At 40.2% G+C, this 24,961-nt stretch overlaps 2 protein-coding genes across 4 annotated transcripts; one reads left to right on the top strand and one right to left on the bottom strand.

Annotated features, from left to right (window-relative positions):
- Window positions 1-484: 484 nt before the first annotated feature.
- LOC135431205 (hippocampus abundant transcript 1 protein) lies at window positions 485-23,372 on the bottom strand. Of its 3 annotated transcripts, none has more exons than XM_064686194.1 (10): window positions 7,924-8,131; window positions 6,088-7,144; window positions 5,382-5,600; window positions 3,837-3,932; window positions 3,248-3,772; window positions 2,676-2,884; window positions 2,525-2,611; window positions 2,336-2,433; window positions 2,004-2,270; window positions 485-1,811 (listed from the first exon to the last, which is right to left on the bottom strand). In XM_064686194.1, the coding sequence occupies exons 2-10, from the start codon at window positions 6,553-6,555 to the stop codon at window positions 1,714-1,716; spliced, it is 2,067 nt and encodes a 688-aa protein (XP_064542264.1). In that variant the 5' UTR covers window positions 6,556-7,144; window positions 7,924-8,131; the 3' UTR covers window positions 485-1,713. The 3 variants fall into 3 exon arrangements, with proteins under 3 accessions (XP_064542264.1, XP_064542271.1, XP_064542273.1); XM_064686201.1 differs by having other exon boundaries at window positions 6,088-7,062; XM_064686203.1 differs by lacking the exons at window positions 5,382-5,600; window positions 6,088-7,144; window positions 7,924-8,131 and adding an exon at window positions 22,723-23,372.
- Window positions 23,373-23,602: 230 nt separating this feature from the next.
- Alg2 (alpha-1,3/1,6-mannosyltransferase Alg2) lies at window positions 23,603-24,927 on the top strand. The gene has a single exon (XM_064686207.1). It carries the CDS (start codon window positions 23,637-23,639, stop codon window positions 24,900-24,902), a length of 1,266 nt encoding a protein of 421 aa, XP_064542277.1. The 5' UTR covers window positions 23,603-23,636; the 3' UTR covers window positions 24,903-24,927.
- Window positions 24,928-24,961: the final 34 nt, after the last annotated feature.

Raw genomic sequence — 24,961 nt, 5'->3', positions numbered from 1 at the left:
GGCCAAAAGGATACGTGATGCCAGCTGTGGTAGGGCTAAAAAATCCAACAAAATCCGACAAAATCCTTTCGGATCTTTGCTTTCTCTAAGCGCCTCAAAGAATGGAGCTCTGCTACGTTTTCTTTTCATGTTTGGCGAAAGTAAGTCTAATAAAACAATATTAATAAGCTATGCGAGTCCACACATACCAAGTTCCGTGTCTGCGGCTCCTGTAGTCGACCTCCAATCGATATTTATCGATTTTAAGCAAATACGGCGTAACTGGCTAAGTAAGCAGAGTTTGTTCTGCGTGCTCGGGAGGCTACAATAGAAATAGTTACTCTAACAAATGGTTAAATCGATCTGATCTAGATTATATATATATATACATATATATACAAATTAGATTAAATATAAAGCCGGGCAGCTTAAGACTTAGACTATATACTATTCTAACAAAAATTGGCTTTTTAAATTTGAAATTAAACTCTTTTAACACATTAACTTTGGTTACAGGATTTGTAAAATGCTTTTGTAGGATTTCATCAAACCATATCTTTATTTGTTACACATTTTGTTGTTGTTGTTGTTGCTCTTGTTAATAACTCTTGGTTGATTTTCTAATTTCACATCTTGCATTTTGTTTTTTGTACATACATTTATGTTAATAAATATATATATATATATATATATATATATATTTATTTGTTTGTTATGCATGTATACAAACAGTTTGTCATCTATGTTAAATAATTTACATTAGAAATTTGGTTTCAGTTTTACATTGAACTGCGTTACATTAATTGCGTTTCAAAATCAAAAATATATATTTAATATATTTATATTATATATATTATTTGTTGTGAAACTTTGCACCCTGATAGCACGTGCAAAAAACTTTACAACTACTTAAGAGCTAGACACATACGCACTGGCTTATTTAATGATTATGCCTAAGCCTTGATATTTAAAAACAATAATATTAATTTGCAATTTGTTGTTGTTTTGTTTTGTTTGTTTATCAAAATAAAAACTATTCCACAGTTAGCATTATTATTTATAGTATTTGTTATGAACTATATTTGTTGTTTCTTTTGCGACTCTCGACAACAGATCACTAAACAATTGCAAAGTAAAGCTGACTATTCAGTTAATACTAATTAATTAATTATAATTATAATTTGTTTGTATTTCGTTTCGACTGCTGAACATAAACAATTTCTACATAATAATATATGAGGCCGCCGAAAAAATGATTAATTTTGTTTTTTTTTTGTTTGTGCTGCACTTTGCACAAATAAATAAACAATACGAATGCTATTTTTTTATTTGGCAGTTTGTTTATGTTTGTTTCCAGTTGATACAAAACAAAATTGTTATGCTCAACGATTTGTCGCTGTGATGTTACAAAATTGAATACGAAAATTAACACAGGCTGCGTTTATAACTATTATTATTATGTTGGTTTTTTTGCGGGCAAGCGGAGTCCGTTCATAAATGAATTATGAAATCAATAATTGTACAATATTTAAATGTGAATCGAAAATGCAAATCACATGCGGCAAGGAAAGAGAACAGAAATTACTTAACAATAACGTTTTTTTGTCAAATTCTAACTTGTGTTTTCTTTTTGCATTTAAACTAAAGCGAAACTAGTTACAGCATTTGTTACAATTACTAAATCGTATCATTTATTTTAGACACCAGCTGTATTGACGATGGGGGCGTGGCAGACTAGAGCTGCGCCAGCGAATCGGAGCGTATCAGCGGCGCCAAGGAGCTGGGCACCTTGTGGCCCGTCTCGATCTCGTACTGGACATCGAGCGAGGCACCTGCGAGCAGCAGCCAAATCGGAGGAGAGACAACACAGAGAGTTGGATAGAATGATTAAAATCTGTTTTTGTTTAAAACACTTATAAATTTCTATATATATTGTTTTGATTATAAATTCACCCACCCCACCCCTCCAAAAGCACACACATTTTTTTATGAATTAACCCCGCTCTTATCAGGCTCATCCTTACGTTTCTTTTCCAGCACCGCCTGCTGGCTCTCGGGTATGAAGGCGGCCACGACAATGGCACAGAAGACGCACAGGGCACCAAACACAAATGGCGGACCCGGCACATGCATCGATATCTTCTCAACGTTCGTCGGATGACTGTTATTCACAATGGACTCATGATCGGGATTTAAATCAACATTGAACAGATAGAAGATAACGCCAAAGACAGCCGGGCCCAGGCCATTGCACAGGCCGCGCATGCCCGTGATCATGCCCTGCACAGCACCTGAAACGGGAAAAAATAAACGAATGAGATACTTCTTGGCATGGATGTGCTCATATGTAGCTTACCCTGACTCTCGGGCGAGGCATACAGTGAGACAAACGCGCTGATCGCCGGATAAGTAATCGAACCCAGCGCTGCCACAACGCCCGCCGACCACATCATCCTGCAAAGAGTACAAGTTAGTAAATGTCTTCAACTTTTGGCAGATGGGAAAGAAGCAATCTCCTTTAATGCCATCTGAAGCTTCGACTTACCACTTCTGACTGCCCAGGCCGTACCAAAGCAGTTGAACCAACTCGAGGGCTAGGCCCACAATGATAGTGCGCTTGGCGCCAAAGACTCTGCAATGGATAAAAGTATTCGGCTTAAAAATCGAATCTATATCTAGTCAAATAATTGGCTCACTTCATGAACGATCCCAGTGTCACTTGGACCGTAATGCTGAGTATGCCCACAACGGCTATAAAAATGGACACCTCAACATAGTTGAAGCCCATTTTCAGCTTGAGGTAGACAAACATGCAGGAGTACTCGCCGGCCTCGGGCAGATAGGAGAGCAGCACAGTGAGGCACAGCATCAAGACTGTCTTGTCTGTGCCCACCTTGCGTAGTGCCTGCAATGGGAATACAGTTTAAAGTTAATTGTAGTTGATTCTTTTGCATCAATCGATTCAACTGAAACGCGACAGACTCGAACTTGCTATTATTGAGCCAAGCAGAGATCGATTCATTTAAACCGAAGGCATTCATACAGCCGAAGTTCGAACCTCTAGAGTCAGCAACATGCTCGATGTTCGATTAGCTCGAACAGAACGGAGCTCGAGTTAGGAGCGCGCTCGAACGAGTCAATTGTTTGCAACTCGAACTTGACTCGTTCGAGCTAAGCAATTATTCGAGTACCCGAAACGCATTTCAGTTGACACGATGCAGAGCTTTAATATAGAACTATTCCTATTATTTATTTTATTTAAACTCACCAGAAAGGGATCGGCTTGCTCCCAGCTGATGGGCGCACCCCATGAGGCGGGTCGCATCTTTTCGGACAAGCTCTCCGGCACAGCGACTAGAATAAAGAATACATCCAACACGGCAATGGCCGTGGACAGAGCCACCACCAATGCATCACCGTACATGTCCATCAGAGCATTGCCCAGCGCTGGCGAGATGACCAGACTGGCGGCAAATGTGGCCGACGCCAGGCCGTAGGCCTTGGAGCGCTCCTCCGGCGTGGTGACATCGGCCACATAGGCGAACACCACCGAAAAGGTGACGGCAAATGCGCCACTAATTGAGATCAAGGCAAAGAACCACCACGTATTTACGCACATCAGCGGTATGGGCATACATGTGAAGAATACTGTAACTAATAGGAAAAATTTACGACCCCAGATGTCGGATAGGGCGCCTATCAATGGCGCCGACAGGAATGACAGTATGCCCTTGATGCCCATCACCAGGCCGTTCATGAGGAACGTATGATCCGGAAATGTACGATTGAGCGTCTGTAATCAAGATTCGTTTCATAAAAATGCTATGCGATATAATTATTATTAATGATGCACTCACCGATATAATAGGCATGGTTAGCAGGCCCCAGGCGAAGAACTCTAAAAATATCACAACCAGCGCATGATGCACACTCGGCTCGCCAATTCCCGAACTCTGTGGGTTTATAGAAAATATATAAGTACTTGATGATGCATGTATTATTATTATATATATTATTATTATATATAATTAGTATTATTATTAATTATCATTATTATTTATTATTTATTATTTTTATTATTATTTATTATTTTTATTATTATTATTATCATTATTATTATTACCATTATTCTTATTATCATTATTATTATTATCATTATTATTTATTATTTTTATTATTATTATTATCATTATTATTATTACCATTATTATTATTATCATTATTATTATTATCATTATTTTTATTATCATTATTATTACTATCATTATTATTATTATCATTATTATTATCATCATTATTATTATTATCATTATTATTATTTACTGTCATTATTATTTATTGTTATTATTATTATTATTCATATTATTATTATTCATATTATTATTATTATTTATTATTATTCTTATTATTGTTATTTATTTATTATTATTAATAATATAGAATAGATCTATGAGCTAACAAATTGACTGTTTAATAAAACTGGCTACCAAGGCCTTGAGCTAAGAAAATGCTACAGACATGCACTAGCCGAGGATTTGAACCCGGATTCTACCCGATTCTCGAGTTGACCAAAAGGACCGAACAATAGACAACTCGTCTATTAAGGGCTGAACATGCATTTTAATTATGATTAATAATAATTATTTACTATAGTATATAGTTAAATATAATTAAAGCCGTGGGTTTGAACCTGCAACCTCTTTCGTAAGTTAAAAATTAAGCTTTACTATTTCAGCATTTATGTTTTCCTCTATATATGACTAAATTTGTAAGCTATAAATCTTACTTTTGGAGACCATTGAATCAAATCCCTTAAACTAGTCGGGGATTCGAACCTGCAACCTCCGTGCTCAGATACAAATGAAATAATTGTATTAGTACGGTATTGTTATAAGATATCTCTCTTTTGAATTGCATCGCAAGAATGATCCCCTACACTAGCTATGGATTCGAACCAGCAACCCCCTTCTTCAATATTCGAAAATATTTTATAATCACGTTCTATTCTTAATACTGGATATTGCCACAAGTTATAAGCTTAACTTTTAAATATCACTGATAAATATAAACATTAATAGAGCCAAAAAAGAATTTAAGATTCGAGCCTGCAACCTGCTTCGTTATTAGTTCGCATTGATAAACTTGATGTCAACGATATTGACGTTTACTTATTGATATACACAGAAGAACAAGCATCGCGTTTGTTCAAAATTTGACGCCAATGAAATCGGAAACTGTCTAATAAGGCGGCAGCGACTGGGGCTGGGACTGGGGCTGGGACTGAGACTGGGGCTGGGATTGGAGCTATGCAATTGATTTGTTTGTCTTGCGATCAATTAAAACGAATGGCAAGTTGTACAATGGAATTTTCCCAGGGCATATGACAACAACCAGGCACAAACCTTGCAGCAGCAGAATTTACAGCCGAAGCGTATCCATTCGAAGAAGCGATTCCGTTTTGGCGGCTCCGGTGGCGGCGGCCCATTTAAGGGCTGCGCACGCATCGAGATGTATGAGGCGGCCGACAGGGTGCGTCGATGTGTGCCACCAACTGTTCTGGAGGCGCCCTGTGCCGTGGTCTCTGCAAACGCGGCGCTCGGATGCGCCGCATAGCGCGATGACTGCAGGAGAGATGCAGGTGCAGGTGCATTAGCATTGGCATCAGTATTAGCATAAGCATCAGCATTAGCATTTGCCATAGCATTAGCATTAGCATCAGCATTAGCAATAGCATTAGCATTGGCATCAGCATTAGCATTTGCATTTGCATTTGCATTGCATGAGCATCAACATCAGCATAACATAAGCATAAGCATAAGCATTAGCATTAGCATTAGCATTAGCATTAGCATTAGCATTAGCATTAGCATTAGCATTAGCATTAGCATTAGCATCAGCATCAGCATCAGCATTAGCATTAGCATTAGCATTAGCATTAGCATCAGCATCAGCATTAGCATTAGCATCAGCAATAGCATTAGCATTAGCATTAGCATTAGCATTAGCATTAGCATTAGCGTCAGCATTAGCATTAGCATTGGCATCAGCATTGGCATCAGCATTAGCATTAGCATGAGCATTAGCATCAGCGGCAGCTTTGTCGCTTACCGTGGGCACATTATCCTCATCCCGCAGCTGGCTGTTGGTCGTGTCCGCAATGTTGGAAGTCGCCGTCTCCGCCGGCAGCTGCAGCTGTTGCTGCTTGAGCGTTGTGGCATGCCGCTTCACCAGCTGCGCGCCGCAGCCTCCGCTACTGGCAGCATAGTTGGCAGGTGAGAGCGGCAACGAGCTTACGGTATCCGCATCCGCAACATCTGCCACATCGGCCGTCGTAGGCGTGGAGCTGCTGCTGTGCGTGCTCAGCGTGTCCGTTAGCTCGCCCGCATCCGACTCATCCTTGATATGCGACGTGTTGTTGTTGTTGTTGGTGTTGATGATGTTGGAGGTGTTGATGATGTTGGAGTTGTTGCTGTTGGTTGTCAAGTGTCTGATCGTCGGCTCGTGTTCATCCAGCTCAAAGCTGCTGTCCGCATGCTCAGTGGGTTGCCGCTTGGCCTGGCTGAGCTTGTTACGCATGCTTCACACACACGCACGCACACACACACGCGCGCACACACACACGCGCACACACACACGCACACAGACAGAGAGTGGCAGACACACTCTCTTGCTCTCTCCCTCTCTTGCTCTGTACTCTGTTAATTCTCTCGTACTCGCACTCTCACTCTCTCTCTCTCGTTCTCGCTGTTCCTGTTCTCCGGCTCTGACTCGGACTCTCGCTAGGTCAGTCGCTGCTTTGCACACAGTTTCCTTGGTTTGGCCAACACACAAATTTCCATTGCCACGTGGTGTCCACAGTTGAGGATTCAGCTGGCTATGCTTGGGAACATATCAAATCGGAGAGGCGAATCTCGCGCGTCTTTAATTGAGGGCTTTGCCTGTTGCCGTTGCCTCTCTTATTATCATTTATCGCTGAGCGCCTGATCATTGATTTTCGACTGTGTTTTTTCTTTTTTCTGAGGAATAACAAAATAGTTCTTGCTGCTCCGATTCGCCCTTGTCGTATTTCAGGCACTTTTCCGGCTGTAATTACAGTTAAGCGCTGCTCGGTTCAGTATTTGTTTTCATTTGAGGAACGCGCGATTTGCTTTCAGCTGAGACCCGACTACAAAATGGTTACAAACAAAACTTAATTACACGGCTCCAAAAAAAAAAAACAAAACAAAACAGTTGGCGAATTTCGTGCTTAAAAGTTGCCATTAAATTTACAATTTAATTGCATTTTGCGTTTTTTTTTCTCCAAAAGTGGGCGTGTCACGTCCCACAGCTAGTCACTAAGTTTTCCAATTGGGAGACAAACAGATTTTTTTTTTACTACCTGTTTCCAATTTGGGAACAACTTAATTTGTATAAATTTTTGATTTCCATTAAAGGCACAGAGAAAAAGTTCAATCAACGAAAAAGTGGGAACAAATCAGTTTGAGAACTGTTTGAAGAAAAATCTTTTTTTAAGTGAATTTCAATTAAAAGTCCAAAAATAAACTTTATGAATTTTTACACTAAAAGTCTGCTAATTTAGGCAAATTGAGATTCTTCAAATTCGATTAATGACGTCGCGAAGTATGCAATAAAATTAATTATTTGGATCTCACGATGAGTTAAGCGTCGTTAGAAGTCAATTAAGGTTAGGTATTGTTGTTGTTGTTGTTTTGCGTTCGAATGTTAATCAAACATAGAAGCGGCGCATCTATAAGTACCAAAAAAAACACAACAATTAACATTGTTAAAAACAAAGCAAAGCTTGAAGCAAATCGCACGAAACTCAAATCAAATCAAATTGTCTCAAATTCAGTTGTTGCTGGACATCAAAGCTAGCTTTGCTTTTCATAACAAGTTTGCCTTTTCAGAAAGAGAAAGAGAGAGAGACAGAGAGAGAGCATTCACCGTTGTTTTTCGTTTGTTTCAAAAAGGGATATTGTCACCACAGAGAAAACTCGACTGAGTGCAGCATTCGGCGTTGCGTGAACCCCGTTCCGAATACTCCGAAAGACAAGAATTTACGATTTTTTGCAAAGAGAGCCAAATGAACTGCGAATCAATTTGAATTTATAAATTTTTTTGGTGTAGACAGTGTAACAAAGATGTGCTTCGAATTTTGACAAACGTTCAATTTTTATTTACACAACTCTGATGCTCACGAAAAAACCTTACAATTTACTCCACATTTATTTACAATACATTTCCGAAAATGTTCTGAGACGTCTGCTAGGTTCGAATGCGCGATGGGCACTGAGCGAGCGATGAGCTTTTCTAAAAGCCGATAGAGAGGCACAGAGAGAGGAAAGCAACTGAACAGAGCGGCGTGCTAGTGAGTGTCTGCCTGGCTGTCTGTGTGTGTGCGTGTGTGTGTGTGCCTGCCAGTCTGGCTGTGCTTGTGTGTGTCTGGCTGTCTGCCTGCCTGGCTGTGTGTGTGAGTGTGAGTGAGAGCGAGCTTGCGCTTGAGGCTGCGCAGCGTACTTTATTTGCGGACTAAGCGAAACGAAGTCAAGCACACCAGAAAGTACCAAATAAAGGGAACAAATTGCCAAAAGGGTACTTTTTTGTGTGTTGTGTGGAGTGAAGGGGGAAATTGGGCAGCTATTAAATATGTTTATGCGGGAGCGCTGACCAGTTGCCGCAAACAACAAAAATAAATTAGCAGCCTCATGTGAACTCTGATAGGAAATTAAACAGCGCTTAAACCATAAAACGAGGCAAACGACTAAAACATTTATGAGCCGGGCCATTAAAAGCGTTTACAAATTGTCTTAGACAAAAAACGAGAGTGCTCCAGTCGGGACTATACGACTAGCAGTTACCCTAAGTCCAGTGACAAGCTGGCTGGGGAGCTATCTAAAGAAGGAAATATTTGTAAAATGTATTACTCTGCGCGAATATCTAGCTCCAATAACATTCGTGTGATGCCTAGAAACCAGGTCTCTAGATCGATTTTGTATCGATAGTTTAAAAACGATACGATATATCGATTAAAAGAGTTCGTGAAATCAAAGTATCTAGCTCTTATAATTTGTATGCTCTACCTTCCGCACAGACTAAACACTAAAACAGTCGGGGATTTGAACCAGCAACCTTTAAATACCTGTATCGCTTCGATAACTTATCTGAGCTAAACTGATCTGTGCACATAAGCCCAATAAAAATTAACATAAAATTGGACAAATGCTCTTGACATCAGATAAAAGTCATCAAAAAATAAATGTCTGACGCAGCATAAATCATGACGACGTGCTCAACCCCATGGAGATCGCGCGATCTCTCCACCCCCCCCCCCCCCCCCCCTTGAAATCGGGTCAAGTGCAAACAGAGCAGCTAAATAGGTAGAATGGTAGACGTCCAAGAAGTCGGTCGGCTCAGTCTTTGGCCAGTGAAAAGCGGGTTAGACAAACAAAAAAAGATAAGAAAACTGTCTGAACAGAAGTGCGAGATACTTGTTCTTGGACGCGTTATCTGAGCTCCAAGCAGATACAAAATAATACTGGGGGCTTTTGCTACAGATAAATGTAAATAAATATGATATCGTGCCAACAAAACGACAAGAATTAGTTGCAACACAGAAAAAACCTTTCGTATTTCCATTTTGCTTCAGATTAGTCGGCATAAGTGGAAAAATAAATAAGTTTCCATACAATATTTCAATTACAATTAGTATTTCACGTTCCAAAGACAGATGGTGGTAATTAAATATATGTATATATATATATATATATATATTTATCTATATATAGTATATATATGATTAGCGGCTATTCGATTTTCTAATTTACTTCATTGTGTCAGCGCCTTATGTTAGACCATGAGCTAACACAGCACGGCGTATACGTAATATCAGACATTTTACCGCACATTTATCGTTAATTAATCTGCTGTCCAGACCCACACGTGTGCTTGATATACCCTGTAAATGGGCATGGTCGAAAGTGGGCACAACTTAAGCCTTGCTTATATCAATAAATTTCGGACTGCTTTTTATCTTTAAGTTCTAATAGTACTTCAAGAAGATTTTATTGGAATCTAGCTTGTTTTATATATTCAAAAACTTGCCTAGTTTCGATAAAAATTCATATCAACTTCCTGCTTTTTTACCTTATCTTTAAGCTTATATGAATAAGAGACAGCAAATTTAGTATATAGACGATTTTATAGTATCCGAAAATCTAGAATATTTGAGAATTAATATAAACAATCTTTTCTATGCCATATTGAAGCCAAGGAAATTTCACAGAGATCGGACTCTAAGCACCGAAGTTAATTAGGAAAGCATTTCCCAAGCATAGTGTGCAACCAAGGGAGAAGGAAGCTCGAATGGGTATCTTAAAGTCGGTCACTCCTGACAAGGGCACTTTTATCTATTTTTAACCTGTGTACAGGGTAACTTTCTGGCGACTATCGCATATCCTGCTCGATTTAGCATAAGTTCGCACACGCAAACAAAATTGCGAGTAAAAAAAAAATAAGGTTCGCCTGCCTCGGCAAGGACAAATTTTGGGCTCCGTTTTGTGCGGCCTGCTAAATAATGGACATGCATAAAATGAGTTCGGGCAGAGAATTACATATTTCCAATGAAGTGGAAGCAAAGGCTGAGCCCAATCATCAGCCTAGAAGTATGCAGCTGAAAGCGAAGCGAACTTGAAAAGTAAAGTTAAAGTTGCCGCAAAGTGGGGCAAGGCAAACAAACACACAAGCACACACACTCGCACACACACACACAGGGCTGTCTGTTGTGTGTGTGTCAACTGTTTCCGGCAGCGACTGAGTTGTGGCCCAAGTGTCCACAAATTCAATTAACGAGCTGCTTGGAAAAGTTTCGCTGGACAAACGAAATTTATTGAATGCATAAATTAAATATGTGAAGTGCGAACACGGCAAAAGAAAACAAATTTCTTGATGGATTGTTATTATTGAACAATTTCGTGTCCAATTATTGATATAACAGAGCCTGTTGATAGCTCGGGCCGTGCACGTGCCGCTGTGTCTGTCCACAGTTGAATGGATACCGAAACCAATTCTCGCACCATTGACAAACGGACTCAAGGTTAGATGAGTGCAGCAGCCGTTGCGGCTCTTTTTTTGTTTTGTTTTTATAAATTCGATTCAATGCAATGACGACAGCGTGCATGGCCACGCGACGTATACGTAACATATGCCAGGAGCGAACTTGACGCGAAGCGGGCCCATTCCTTGAAATGCTGCCACAATCGGGAAGAGAAACTTATGGTATAAAAGGAGCTATGATTAAAACTCTTAGGTGATGTTAGAGAAATAGAGAAATCAGTTAGAAGGTGAATAGGAATATATATCCCAATAGTATACATACTTCTAACACATATTCAAAACATGTCTACAAGCTCATAAATAAATTAATGCTTGTTAGGAACGATTTTTGTTAGCTATCTTCACCAAACTGAGGATCTTCACAATTGTCTCAAAAGTTATTAGAGTGGGAAAGTTTGACCTATGTGTGTCTATATAGGATATTTGAGGGTAACAGTTTTACATAAATTTCGACAAAAAAAAAAAGTTGCCAGTTTTAGATGCTTTAGATTTGATTTAGAGGCCAAACCATGCGCAAAGAGCCAAACCTCGTGAAAATCGGATGAGATTTAACCGAGTTATGGGGTTGGGAAATTTTGACGAACGTATATATAGGATATTTATGGTACGATTTTCAGATGATTTCGACCAAAAATAATGTTGTCAGATTTAGATGCCAAACTGATCTAGAGGCAAAACCATGAAGAAAAATCCAAACTTATTGAAAATCGGATGAGTTTTGACCGAGTTATGGGGTTGGGAAATTTTAGACCTATGTCTATATTGGATATTTGAGGGTACCAGTTTTACATTAATGTTGATCAACTATATATAGAAGAATTTATATCGAATTCTATAAAAAAATGGAACTTCAAACTTTAAAAGTTAAAGTTCAAATATGTAGATACTCAAAAGGTTTGTCTAGCCCTGAAATGGTATTGATTGTTAAGCCCTAAGGCCGACCCTTTGTGCTTACTATTCCGCTCCTGTTATACAAACATGCACGCACACATTCACACACACGCACACACACACTTGCACACTCTTGCGTGCTGTCAGCGCAGCTTGTCGCCTTTCAATATGAAAAATAGTTTGCCGAGAACGTGGCCAGAAAGTGTCAAGCTTCCATAAATTGCTTCGGCTTTGGCCGGTCAGTAAAATATAGGAAAATAGTGGAAAATGGAGAAAAATGGCGTAAAAACCACGAGGCGTTGCCGCTGCGCTGAAAAAAAAGGGTCACAGAGCCATTTACATGATGAATGTGCAGTTTATTGATTTTACTGGGCCAGTTAGATAATGGCAATTGCATAGCTCCGGCAGCGCGCGCTCTTGGCAGCCACACATGGAATCAAATCATCATGACAGGAAGTACCCAACCCCATCCCTTCCCCCTCTCCCCCCATTGGCTGCATATGAGTGACAGCGGGTTGTCATCAGCCAACAGAGGAGCCAAAGACAATGCTACGAGGCCTAGGGCATCACATGGGCAAATGGCACATGCGGAGCCGAAAACGTGGCCAAGTCCAAGGCAGAAGCTTTCATTCTTATTTTCGTTTTTTTTTGGCTCAGCAGATTGCAGTTGAAGTTCGAAATGATAAATGTGACCCAAGCCGGAAAGAGGCTAGGAAGCTGCAATTAGTAAAGCTTCCTTTTGGGTTGAAATTGAGCACGTTTGGTAAATTTGAGTTACAAGTGAGAGAAAACGGTGGTCAAAGCAGTTATGTGTCAGTGTTCGAACCAGCGAAAGAGAGGGCGCTGGTTCAAACGCAACAGAAATTGTATAGAAAGAAGCATTAAATTGAGCACGATGTTGTCTGAAGCTTCCTTTATGTTACCTTCAAGTGAAGGAAAACTGTGATCAATGCAGCTATAGTTTGAACCAGCGTGCGAGAGGGTGCTGGTTCAAACTCAGCAGAAATTTTATACAAAGAAAGAAGCTTCAGTTTCGGTGGAAATTAAGCACGTTGGGAATATTTGCCCTACAAGTGGGCGAGAGGGCGCTGGTTCAAACTCAGCAGAAATTTTATACCAAGAAAGAAGCAATAAATTGAGCACGGTGTTGTCTGAAGCTTCCTATTGGATTGAACTTGAGCAGTTTTGGAAAAAACTGTGGTCAAAGCGGCTATGTGTCTGAAAGTTCGAGCCACCCAGCGAGAGGTCGCTGGTTCAAACTTAGCATACATGTAATACAAAGAAAAAAGCAATAATAATGAGCACAAAGCTGTCTGCTTGCTTCACGCTGTACAGATTCATATTCGTGTCGAATCCCTGTCATTTGGAGAAGATAGGAATATTGGATATATCGCACAGTATATCAAATGATTTACAGGGAATTGAGCTGCTCGTCATATATAAGTGAACTCTTCTCTGTTGGTTTTCCATTATTCTGCTTGTTGCTTGGGGCGGTTTTTATTGATTTACAATGATTATGATGCAGCTGAATCACGAATCACGAACTGACCTTGCATGCCACAGGCTCAAAACACGGCAGTTCCGTTTGGTCGCGCCTCAAAATTGTTGACAACTTAAAAAAATAGACGGCGCTGCAGTCAGGCAGTCAGTTAATTTGCATATTGTTGCAACAGCAGCGCTTTTTGGCAGTGCTGCCAAAAAAAACAACAAAAATAACCAGCAAACGATTGTCATTTTTTTAGCTAGGACTAACAACAAAGGGAATTCCGAATTCTAATGCCAGCCCTGTGAAATGCAGGGTGCGCCGGCTAAAAAAAAAAAAGAAGCGACATGTTAGTCCAAGGACGAAGCCGACCCAAGCCTAACGAAAATGACTCATCGGGAATCGAGCTGGATATGGCGGTTTAGCATACAACTTTCGCCAAGTGAAAGACATGTGAGTATTTAGTCTGACTAAGGCAGGTATATAAAAAATAATTACAGTGAAAGTGAGTCAAAAACTGAATGTCAGGCATATTTATCTATTTAGAAACCACTTGATAAAATATAATAGACCATAGACTTCTATAATGCCTTTCTTTATGCCATCAAATCCTACTCTTACTCAAAGGATATTTTATGAACAGTGCCAAGCAAGTCTCCAAAGAACTTAGATGAAGAAATTTAACCAAAACAGCAGAAGATTAAATATAATATTGGGTTATGGTTTCGCATATCTCTATATATAAAACTGTTTGTCCAGGAAAAAACAAAAAAAAAATTAACAGAAAAAAGCAATACACTACTAGCTAAGCATGAAAAGCTGCAGAGCCTACTTGAATTCTTGAGAATCGAGGAGAAGGGCACTTGGTAGAAATTCGTTTTCTGCGTTTGGTATTAGAAAACAAAACATGCATGCATACATATATACATATATATAAATGCATACATACATGCATACATACACACACGCACACACACACACACGCACACACACACACACGCACACACACACACACACATACACACATATATAACACTTATATGCCTTCGTACAAATTACTTGTATAAGCATATAGGAAGAATTTCGAAGCTCGTAATTGTTTAGTTTGTTGAGAATATTTTAAACAAATAATTTTTTCATACAAAAACACATTTTCGGCCGATATTTTCTATAGAAATCAAATCGAGGTGTGAAAAACAAACAGGTTTTCGACCAATTTTTCATATGGAGATCATATAGATATATGGGAAATATGGTTCGAAAATGTGTTTATGTGGGAAAAACAGTTTGTTTTTTAAAATATCCTAAATATGAATTTCCTTTAATGTGGGCTAGCTTGCTGGAACTCGTAGGCACTAAATTTAGTTAAGATATCTTAAGTAACTTTTGTTCAAACGATCGTTCCTATGCTATATGATGGGATATAGGATAGGATATATAGGATATAGGATATAGTTCAAGAAACACAAACAAGAAAGGTTTTTTTTAAAGGTTTTTCCAACAATTTTGTCAACCTAACGTAACGAGTTTTCCAGCTCCGTTAAACTTTGTTGCCTAGTTCTAACGACTTGCGCTCTGCGCTGATCATCAATCAATCAGTCAGTCAGTCACTCAATCAGCCAGGTTAAACACAATAAACTACGTTTGTATGTGGCGCTCTGATTGAATAATTTTCGTTAGCAGAGAAAACAATAGCTTTGGGGGGTTGGGAACGGGATAGCAGCATTGCGCATACGCCGCATTAGCCACCGAAGCTGTTTATGAGCTGGCAGACAAAAGGAGCAAAACCACAACGAGCCACAATTTATGGCTGCTTGTGAGTGTGTGTATCTGTATCTGTGTGCGTGTATTATCTAACCGCAGTTCATAAGAAAGACAGTGGCTGCCTTCGCTCCTCGCTCCTCGCACCTCACACATCCCTCTATTCTCCTGCCTCCTGGCCAGCTCCTGGCGTCATGTCTGGCTTGTAATTGATTGGCATTAGCATCGCTGGCTGGGCAAATATTTGCCCTCTATAAGCTGAATCGGGGCCATGTCAGCTCAAACTCAAAAGAAATGGCTGCGACAGCTGCCTTTAACAGATGCGTTCACATTTCACAAAACGAGAGGTGCAGCAAACTGTATTTTGTCTTCTCAACAAATATGCTAGAAAATATGCTAATGAATCTCGCTCAATTCCAGGGCAGAGGCTGCAGCCATGCCATCTCCTCCTCCTCTCCTCCCCTCACGTTTTCTTTTTCTCTTGCGACAAAGGTTTATTGAACTTTTCGGGCGAGCCACGCGCGTGTGTTCAAAGGGTGTGGAAAGGGGGCGAAAAAAACACATATACCGATGTTTTTCTTTTCTTAGCATTGAGAACTTTTACTTTTGAGCACATAAATTATGTTAAATGTGTATCCGATTATTTGAGCTGTTTTTCCGGACACGTTGGAAAGAAGATTTTGTTTAAGGTGAATTATGTTAGGCCTATTTCTTGACACATTGAAAGATTCTTAAAGGTAAATCCACAAATGAGGGAATATAAAATATATATAGAATATTGAAAATTATATATATATATAGAATATAGAATATTGTGTATATAGAATATAGAAGAAGAAGTTCTTACTAAAAAGGTAAACCTGAAGATTAAAGAGAACCATTCTAAATAATCAACTTTTGGTTGAGCTCAACTTTTTGCCGCAGCTTTAATATGACACGACTTTCCATATTTTCAGTCAAAAGGAGAGTTGTAAGCTAAATATTTAACTGTTTCATTAACTAGCTGAAAAATCCTGCTTTTAAGGATGTTCAAAAACGAGCTACCCGAACCGAGCTTCAAGGCAGAAAGCTGGTTCAACCCGCAACAATTTGTTGTATTTGGCAGCCCTCGTCAAACAAAACAACATCAAATGCACGTTTTTTCGCTCAATTTCCAAATGAATCTGATACGTATACGACACGTGGTCCAGTTAAACCCAAGAGAAGCATCGTGATTATGAACACAATTACGATATTCATACGTTTGTTGTATGCAAATTTGATGCTTTTAAACGCGACTTTCGGCTCCTGCTGCAATTGAGGTCAGGGGGGGGGGGCCATCTGGGTATTTGAGGGAGGGGAGATGGGGTGTCATTTTATGAGCCATTTTGATTTGGTCATAAAAGCACAGAGAAGGAAAAAAACCTAAGCAAACACATTCGCCCCATTAACAACAATACAAAAGCAGTGCAATGAGCTGAGCTGAGCGGTCAACGTGACATAAATGGATACACAATGGGTATATATAGAAATGCCCGAGAGAAAGAGAGAGAGAGACAGGGGGCAAGGTATGCGGGAGGCGGGGCGGGGCAGGGCAAGGTGGCGGGACAGAATAACAAAAGGCTTTTAATGAACGTTTGCTTGCACCGAAATGCTAAAATTATGCAAAAAGAGAAGAAAACAAAAAAAAAACCAAGAACTATTCACAGCACATTAAGGCTAAAAAGGAAAATGCTGGTCAAGGCAGTGAAAGTGGGTGGGGAGGGAGAAAGCACGCAGCTGGAGAAGGGGGGACGGGCGGCGGCGCGTTGTTTGAGTGACCTTCTTCAAGGAAAACAAACACGAAGGCTTCAGCGAGTGCGTGTGCGTAAGTGTCTGTGTGTGTGTGTCTGTGTGTGTGTGTGTTGTGTCAGTGTGGATGTGGCGACATTTGGTCGTCTTGGGGCAGAGACGAAGCTGCCGTTGAAAGCAGACAGCAGCAGCAACAACGAAATTTAAGAAGAGCAGCAACAAAATCAACGCAGCAGCAGCTGCCACATGATGAGCAACAACAAAAAACGCGTGGGCAACATTTAAGTACAGTTACAAAATATTTTGCGTAACGGGCAGCTGAACAGTGCTGCCAATTGTCAAGAAAGTAGCTAAAACCAATGTTGAATAATAGCTATAAATAGCTGAATTAGCACGAATTGGCCATAAACAGCGTCTACTATCTCCAACTGTCCATATCTGAAAATAGCTAAATTTAACTGGATAATAGCTAAATGGGTCGCAGCAAAAACGTAGCTAAAAACGATGTTAAATAATAGCTATAAAAAGCTGAATAAGCACGAATTTCCCATTAACAGCGTAGCCAGACTTTTCACATGTCTACTATCTCCAACTGTCCATCTCTGAAAATAGCCAGAAAATAGCTGAATGGGTAGCATCAAAAAAGTAGCCGAAAAAATATTAAATAATAGCTATATATAGCTGAATTAGCACGAATTTCCCATTAACAGCCTTTTCGCGAAGTCAAATCAGTTTCAAATGTCTACAGATCATCTCTAAAAATGGCTAAATTTAACTAGAAAATGCCCAAAAACTCAACCCTGCAGCTGAAAGCAAACGAAGCAACAATAAAACCGACAACATGTGGAAGCATTTCAAGTTTATTATTTTCCAAAATGGTTTTCAGCTCAGTTCCACTTGAACTCACTTATTTTGCGCACATTTTCATTGACTTACACACACGCACACACACACACACGCACACACACCGAGACTTTGTTAGACTTGCAACATATTTGAAAATTGTATTGTCGAAACTTTTCATTGAACCTATTCGAAATGTTTATTTGCATTGGCGCCGCGCGTCTCGTTGAATTTCACACCATGTACAAAGCGAAACCGAGCGCGAAAAATAACCAAATAGACGCGAGAAAACATAAAAAAACAAATGAAAATTTCAACTAAATTTCGTTGTGTATATAATTCGCGACGACGATAATCACGATGATGATGATAATAACAAAAATGTGGTACAACGTTTCCGTGCGTGTTGTGCGCTTTTCCACATGCTGTGTCGTACTCAGCTGGAAAAGCGTCGCATTCATTTTTCTCGCTCGCCGTCTGGGCCAGTTGTACACACACACATACTTATTCTATATGCCGTTTCTTCTTTTTTTTTCTCTTCTTCCACTCTTCTATGCAATTTTCGCAAGCTTTTGAAGCTTTTCATGTTTGGTATAATTATTTCCACTAGGCAATTTGCAGAGTTACCAAATTGGGCAAAATTAACGTGTGTAAAATAGGAGAAAAGTTAAAAAAATATATATAAATTTGTTATATCTGAGCATTTCAGCTTGGATCAAACGCACCTGCTTAACCAAGTTTATTCAATTCAATAATTTCCCGGCTCCTCGGGACTTTCACTGACGCACACACACACATACACGCGCACACGGACACGCACACGCACACAAATTCGAACTCCCACACATAAAAGCACAGCTTCGATTATTTCACTTTCGTCTCTTTCGCGCATTTGCTCCATAAACCTGCTTTCTCGTTTGCATTAAATTTCCCATAAGAATTCCCAATTCATGTTTTACCTCCAACAAATTTCCCATAATTATTCCCCATTCCGTGTTTACTTTTCCCGTTCGCAATTTGTTTGTTTGCACATTTGCAGCTGTTGTTGTTGTTGTTGTTGCGGCAGCTTCTGTTGCATGTTGCTTGTGGGTGCACATTTCGTGCACGCGCACCCGCCGCATGCGGGGAGTGAGAGAGTGAGAGAGAGAGAGAGAGAGTAAAAAGCTTTTGCCAGAGAGCAAAAAGCTCTGCGCGTTTTCATTTCGCTTTCTTTGCGGATTCTGCGCGCTGCTCGTTCGTTTTATGAATGAAAGCTTTGCGCCGCACAAAATGCACCAAAAAAGGAAACATTTTCGGTTACTTTTCAATGAGTTCGGTCAAGCACAAGTGTGAATGATCTCGAGGGTAGGCCGGACTAAGAAACACCCTGTGTGAAGGTTTAAAGAATTTCCCTAACATAAGAAATTTATATTTTATAATTTTGCAAAAATATGCGAACTTTCATAAAGGACATTTCACTTGTGGTTTGATTAGAGACTTTACCAGCACGCTTATTGCTTTTATACATTTTCTAAATTTTTTGCTACTGTTTTCAGAGCAATAATAATTTATAGGTGGAGCACAGAAAATCAAATTCCTATAATTAATTTAGTTCAAGGTGAAATGTTTATAAAGAACTCAAAGCCATCAATTTAATTGGTTAAGCGCAAACATTATACACATTAATGGCGTACTAGACGTATGCGTAATGTGCTAATTACACTGTGCTGCAAGGTACATATATTTACTTGCACCAGTTTACATAGTCATGTATGTGTGCATGCGTGTGTATGTAAATGTATTTATGTATATGCTTGCATTTGATTGCCTCGACTTCCACATTTGTTTATCATATTTTGACTTTTGCTGTGAAATAAATCTGCAAGCTCAGCTGTCTTGTTGTACAGTGTTTATATGAATATGGCGACAGGCTGGCTGCCCAGCCTGGCTTTTTAGCTGACAGTGCAGTTAACGGTAAATTATCTGGAAGTCAGACGAACGCTTGAAGCAGCATTAAAAATGCATAGTTAAATGGGGATAAAGAGGGGGGGAGGGGGGGGGGGCGCTACTGTGGCAGAGTTAAATTGAAGTTTGCCGTCCCGGCGGGTGTTATTCCATATTTTATGTGTATGTAATTACACGCCAAGCAGCGGGACAGCAGCAAATAGTGATTAATGTAATATTTACACGCGCACGCTCTACAACTAAAAGTTAGTACGGGTGCACGACTAAGAGATACCCTAAAGATACCTGAAACCCCCCTTAACTCTTCTTCGTATTCTTCCAGCCTATGGCAAATGCTTTCTTGAATAGCTTCGGTGCTTATAGTCCGATCTTTGAAAGAGTTAGAATTTTTGTATACTATACAGGAGTCTACATACTAAAACTTGTGCTTCTAGCTCTAATGAGCTTCGATAAACATAATTTCGATAACGATTTTTATCGATATCATGCAATAATTTAAAACATATTTGATAAAACGATTTACGTTCATAATATCTAATCTCAACATCGACTCGCCTGTTGAAGCTGAGCGAGAATAAATGTACATGCTTTATGGAGTCGCCTGATAAATACATATTCATTATACCCTTCCCTTTCTACTCATTAAATGGGTTCTGGGCATAATTATGTATATGCATTTGTACATAAATACTCAATAAATGAACTGATTTGTCAGCTTTGCCTCATTAGACGCACTTTCGTGGCAAGTTGTCAAAGCTCAGGGCAATGAGTTCAATGCACTCCCAAAAAGCCAGTTGGACTTGTAGTGTTTCCCCATATCTTAATGAGCTAATACTATGTGGCATAATAAGTCATACAAAAACAAAGTGAGACAAAAAGAAATACACAAAGAATTAAAACAGAAGCAGAAACAGAGCCAAACAAAAGACTCACCGAACAGCTTTTCGAACGAAAGCGAAAGCCGAAAGAACGACAGTTGCCCTGTTCCAGCCCATTAAACAAGTGGTTGTTGGAGAGGTCAACGTTGAATTAATTATGAAATTTGACACACAAATTCTCGAGATCTGCCGCTGTCTCCCTCTCCCTCTCTCTCTCTCTCTCTCTCTCCCTCTCTATCCCAAGCACAACATATGATTACTTAAACATTATTCTCGGCTCTGTTAACTACATTTTCTCATATACAGTGGTCGCTCGAGAATAATTACACTTTTAATTCAGAGCTAATTTAAATTTGAGAAGAATTTGAATTTGTGGAAGCTTTGTTCTACGCTGTGTTGTCAATTCAGCTATTTTTTTGGTCAGAAATGGTTGAAGTTTTAAACTAATTTAGCTATTTAAATAAAAATAAATATAAAACGAGTGTCTTCCTAATTATTAAATACACCAAGTTATGAAAATAAAATACTAAAAGCCTAATTATACACAATTTTCTAATAGCATCAGCGACTGATAGAGTTTTTATGACAATGACAACCCTGTTTTTTTTTAATTAGTGCTCAAAAAACTTATTCAGCTACATTCATCATTTTTTAACATTGGATTTAGCTGATATTTTTAAGCGGCAGCTTGCAACACTGTTTTTTATTTAAATTTTTTTAACAAGCGGAATAATGGAATTTGTAGAAATTATCATTTTCTATTTTCTAATAGTATCATTCCGTCTCCGCTCTCGATTTATTTATATTTATTTATATTTTCTGTAAGTTCAACCAGTTTAGCGTCCATTGTACCGAGTATACACTGTGCTACAATTAAAGCAACGCCCGAGGCACGCAACTTTTGCTGATGTCAGCGAGTCGAGTTTATGACTAATGAAAAATCCCAAGGAAAAATTCCTTATCATTCGAATATTTACTATTCTAAAGCGTGTCGAAAAATTTGTTTCTATTTTAAGTTGAATGCATTAAAAATATACAATTATTTGTTTATTCAAATAACAGTTATTGATTACAAACATGTCAGTAAATATTATGATATGCTGTTGTTTTTATTTATTTGACACAACATTGATTTAAGATATTATCGCTGTCTGATAAGCAATCGCCTATTGGAAAATCCAACAGGTTTCATAAGCTAAATATTGCTCGCATGTTCGTGCTTATTAGGCTAAATATTTATGCCTTTCATTTGCCGCAATCACAATTATTGAAATGAGCAATTGACGGTTTTGATAGTCGCCTTTAAAGTCGTTTTATAATTTAGTATAATACGAACGGGCATTGGGCGCACGAGGCGTGATTCATGTTGATAAAGCGTGAGGGCCCGCACCTGATAATAATTGGCTTTTTTCCATGCCTCAAAGTTAAGTACAGTAGACACTCACAAAATGGGTTCTTTTTGGGTTTTACCCAAATGGTGCTTGTAAAACACTTTATCTTAACTTGAGTTTTATGGCACAATTTCGGGCAATAAGCAAGAATAATGGCAGAGCTTAGATAACAAAGGCAATTTTAGAAACCTTCTCTGAATTATTCGCAAGTTTTGTCGGGCATTTTAACCAAAACCCCCAACTAACTTTCAAACAAAAAGATAAAACTAGTTTCAAACGGTCAAAAATATCACATTTTGGTCTATCGATAACCGATAACTTACACAATGTCAACATTCCAGCTGGTCAAGTGTTGCCAATCGCCGTTTCTAATACACATAAAAATAGCCTAAAGTACTTTGTCATGGTCATTCAGATGCCAGAAAATAGCTTTAATAGTTTTAAATTGTTGCTATTTTCGGCTGAAGAACTCGAATAATTGCCACATTTAGCTTGAAAAGAAGCCGCTAATTTGGCAACACTGGCGTCCAGCTGGCCGACCCAATAGCTTAACTAACGGATCCTGCACTGTAGCTGCTGTCAGCTGCACAGGTGTTTATATACTTACGCTTATGCTTATACATATGTATATGTTTATGTATGTGTATATATATGTGTGTGTTGCACTTACCGTGAATATGCTGCTCTTGTGCTTGCGGTTGCGTATGACCAGGCCCGCCAAGGGCTTTTTCACGTAGATTTTGGGCATCTTGTTGCGTTTGTAATATACGTGGCCAATAATGTGTTCCGCCCTCGTCTCGACAGCAAACAACAATTGTTCTATATGCGTATTTGTAAATGTGTTTTGGTTTTGTCTAATGCACGACGTGGGCTAATCGCAGCCGCAGGGCCAGCCGAGCCAGCGTTGCAGGGCGTCCGCGGTGGCGGTGGGGATGCGGTTGGGGCTGCGTTGTTTTTATTGGGTGTCACAGCAACAAATTGCATACATTACACTTGTGGCGTTTATTTTGAATAATACTTTAATTTGGCGACAACGATTTATTCTTTAATAATTCCTATTTATTAAGCAACAACAACGCGGCGCGCACGATGTCGATGATGCCTGCTGCGCTTGTTGGCAATTTAATTGGCGGCTGCATCATCATCCCTCTGGATAAAATGTGAGTCAATTTTGGGCCGACAGACAGCTGACAACACTTGGGCAAGTCACTGAGACGGCACTGGTTATTAAAATTGTTAAAATTGATTCGATTTTTACAGAAAATTTAATGCGTTCGTTGCAAACACGGGCCGAAATGCGAGCACAGCGCTTTCTTTGCGCCAAAAAATGCCAAAACGCGTCGGAGGGCTCCGTATGAATTCCAGTGTTGCCATGCAACGACGAGAATAATCGAAGTTAATCAAAATTTATCGATAACTGTTAAAACTTCTTGGGTCTTGTGTGGCTGCAAATCAAAATATAAAATTTAGTTTATTTATGTTTTTTTTTTCGAATAGAATGCGTTTTGCCTAACATTTAGGTAGGTTAATCATCTGGCTGTTGTATAGATTAAATGAATATGCTTGCCCACAGCTGGATTCAAAATGGTGCGCGTTTTGTTTCTGCATCCCGATCTGGGCATAGGCGGCGCCGAGCGTCTGGTCGTGGATGCCGCCCTCGCGCTCAAGGAGCGCGGCCATGAGGTCAGCTTCCTGACCAACCATCATGACAGCACGCACTGCTTCAAGGAGACAGCCGATGGCAGTTTTCCCGTTCATGTGGTGGGCGACTGGCTGCCACGCCAGCTCTTTGGCCGCTTCTATGCGTTCTGTGCCTATGTCCGCATGCTGTATGCCGCCTTCTATGCCAGTTTCTTGATGCCCCGGCGACAGCAGGTGGATGTTGTTGTCTGTGATCTGATTTCCGTATGTGTGCCCGTGCTGCGCCTGGCCCGGCATCGTCCGCGTGTCTTATTCTACTGCCACTTTCCTGATCAACTGCTCAGCGCTCAGGCGGGTCTGCTGAAGCGTTTATATCGTGCACCCATCAATTGGCTGGAGGAGCACACCATTGGCCAGGCGGACAAGGTGTTGGTCAACTCCAAATTCACATTGCGCGTGTTCCAGGACACATTCCGGCGTCTGAGCACCGTGCCCGATGTGCTGTATCCCTCGCTGCACACCCAATACTTTGACCAGATGGAGCACAAGCTGGAACAGCGCTCCGTTCTGCTGGAGGAGCCGATACATGCGCGTGTGCCGCGCAATTCCTTCATCTATCTGGACATCAATCGATACGAACGCAAGAAGAACCACGCCCTGGCGCTGCACTCACTGCGCCTCCTGGGCAACATGCTGCCCACACTGGACTTCAAGCGTTGCCGCCTGATCATCGCCGGCGGCTATGATACGCGTTGCACCGAGAATGTCGAGCATTTCGCCGAGCTGGAGCAGCTGACGGTCAAACTGGAACTGCAGGATCATGTGGTGCTGCTGCGCTCGCCCACAGATGAGGAGAAATGCCGACTATTGTATTTCGCACATTGTCTCCTCTATACGCCCGAGAACGAACACTTTGGCATTGTGCCGCTGGAGGGCATGTATTTCTGCAAGCCGGTCGTAGCACTGAACAGTGGAGGACCCACCGAAACGGTGGTGCACACCTCCACGGGCTTTCTGTGCGAGAACCAGCAGAAGAGCTTCGGTGGCGCCATGTACCAGCTGTTCCGCGACGAGGCGCTGCGCCTGAAGATGGGCGAACAGGGCCACAAGCGTGTCCAGCAAAAGTTCTCCTTCGAAGCGTTTGCGGATCGTCTCAACCAAATTGTCGAGGAGCTGTTGGCCGAAGGCGGCGACAAAAAATTCCAATAAATATGCAGAGCAACAAAATGTGAAATTATGCTTGGCGTTCTTTTATATATAAAACTGAA

Source organism: Drosophila montana, unplaced genomic scaffold (assembly GCF_035044405.1).
Source record: "Drosophila montana isolate Dmon_TW-CO22-7 unplaced genomic scaffold, ASM3504440v1 contig_1455_1, whole genome shotgun sequence".
NCBI lineage: Eukaryota > Metazoa > Arthropoda > Insecta > Diptera > Drosophilidae > Drosophila > Drosophila montana.
This window is presented reverse-complemented; position numbering and strand designations above follow the sequence as displayed.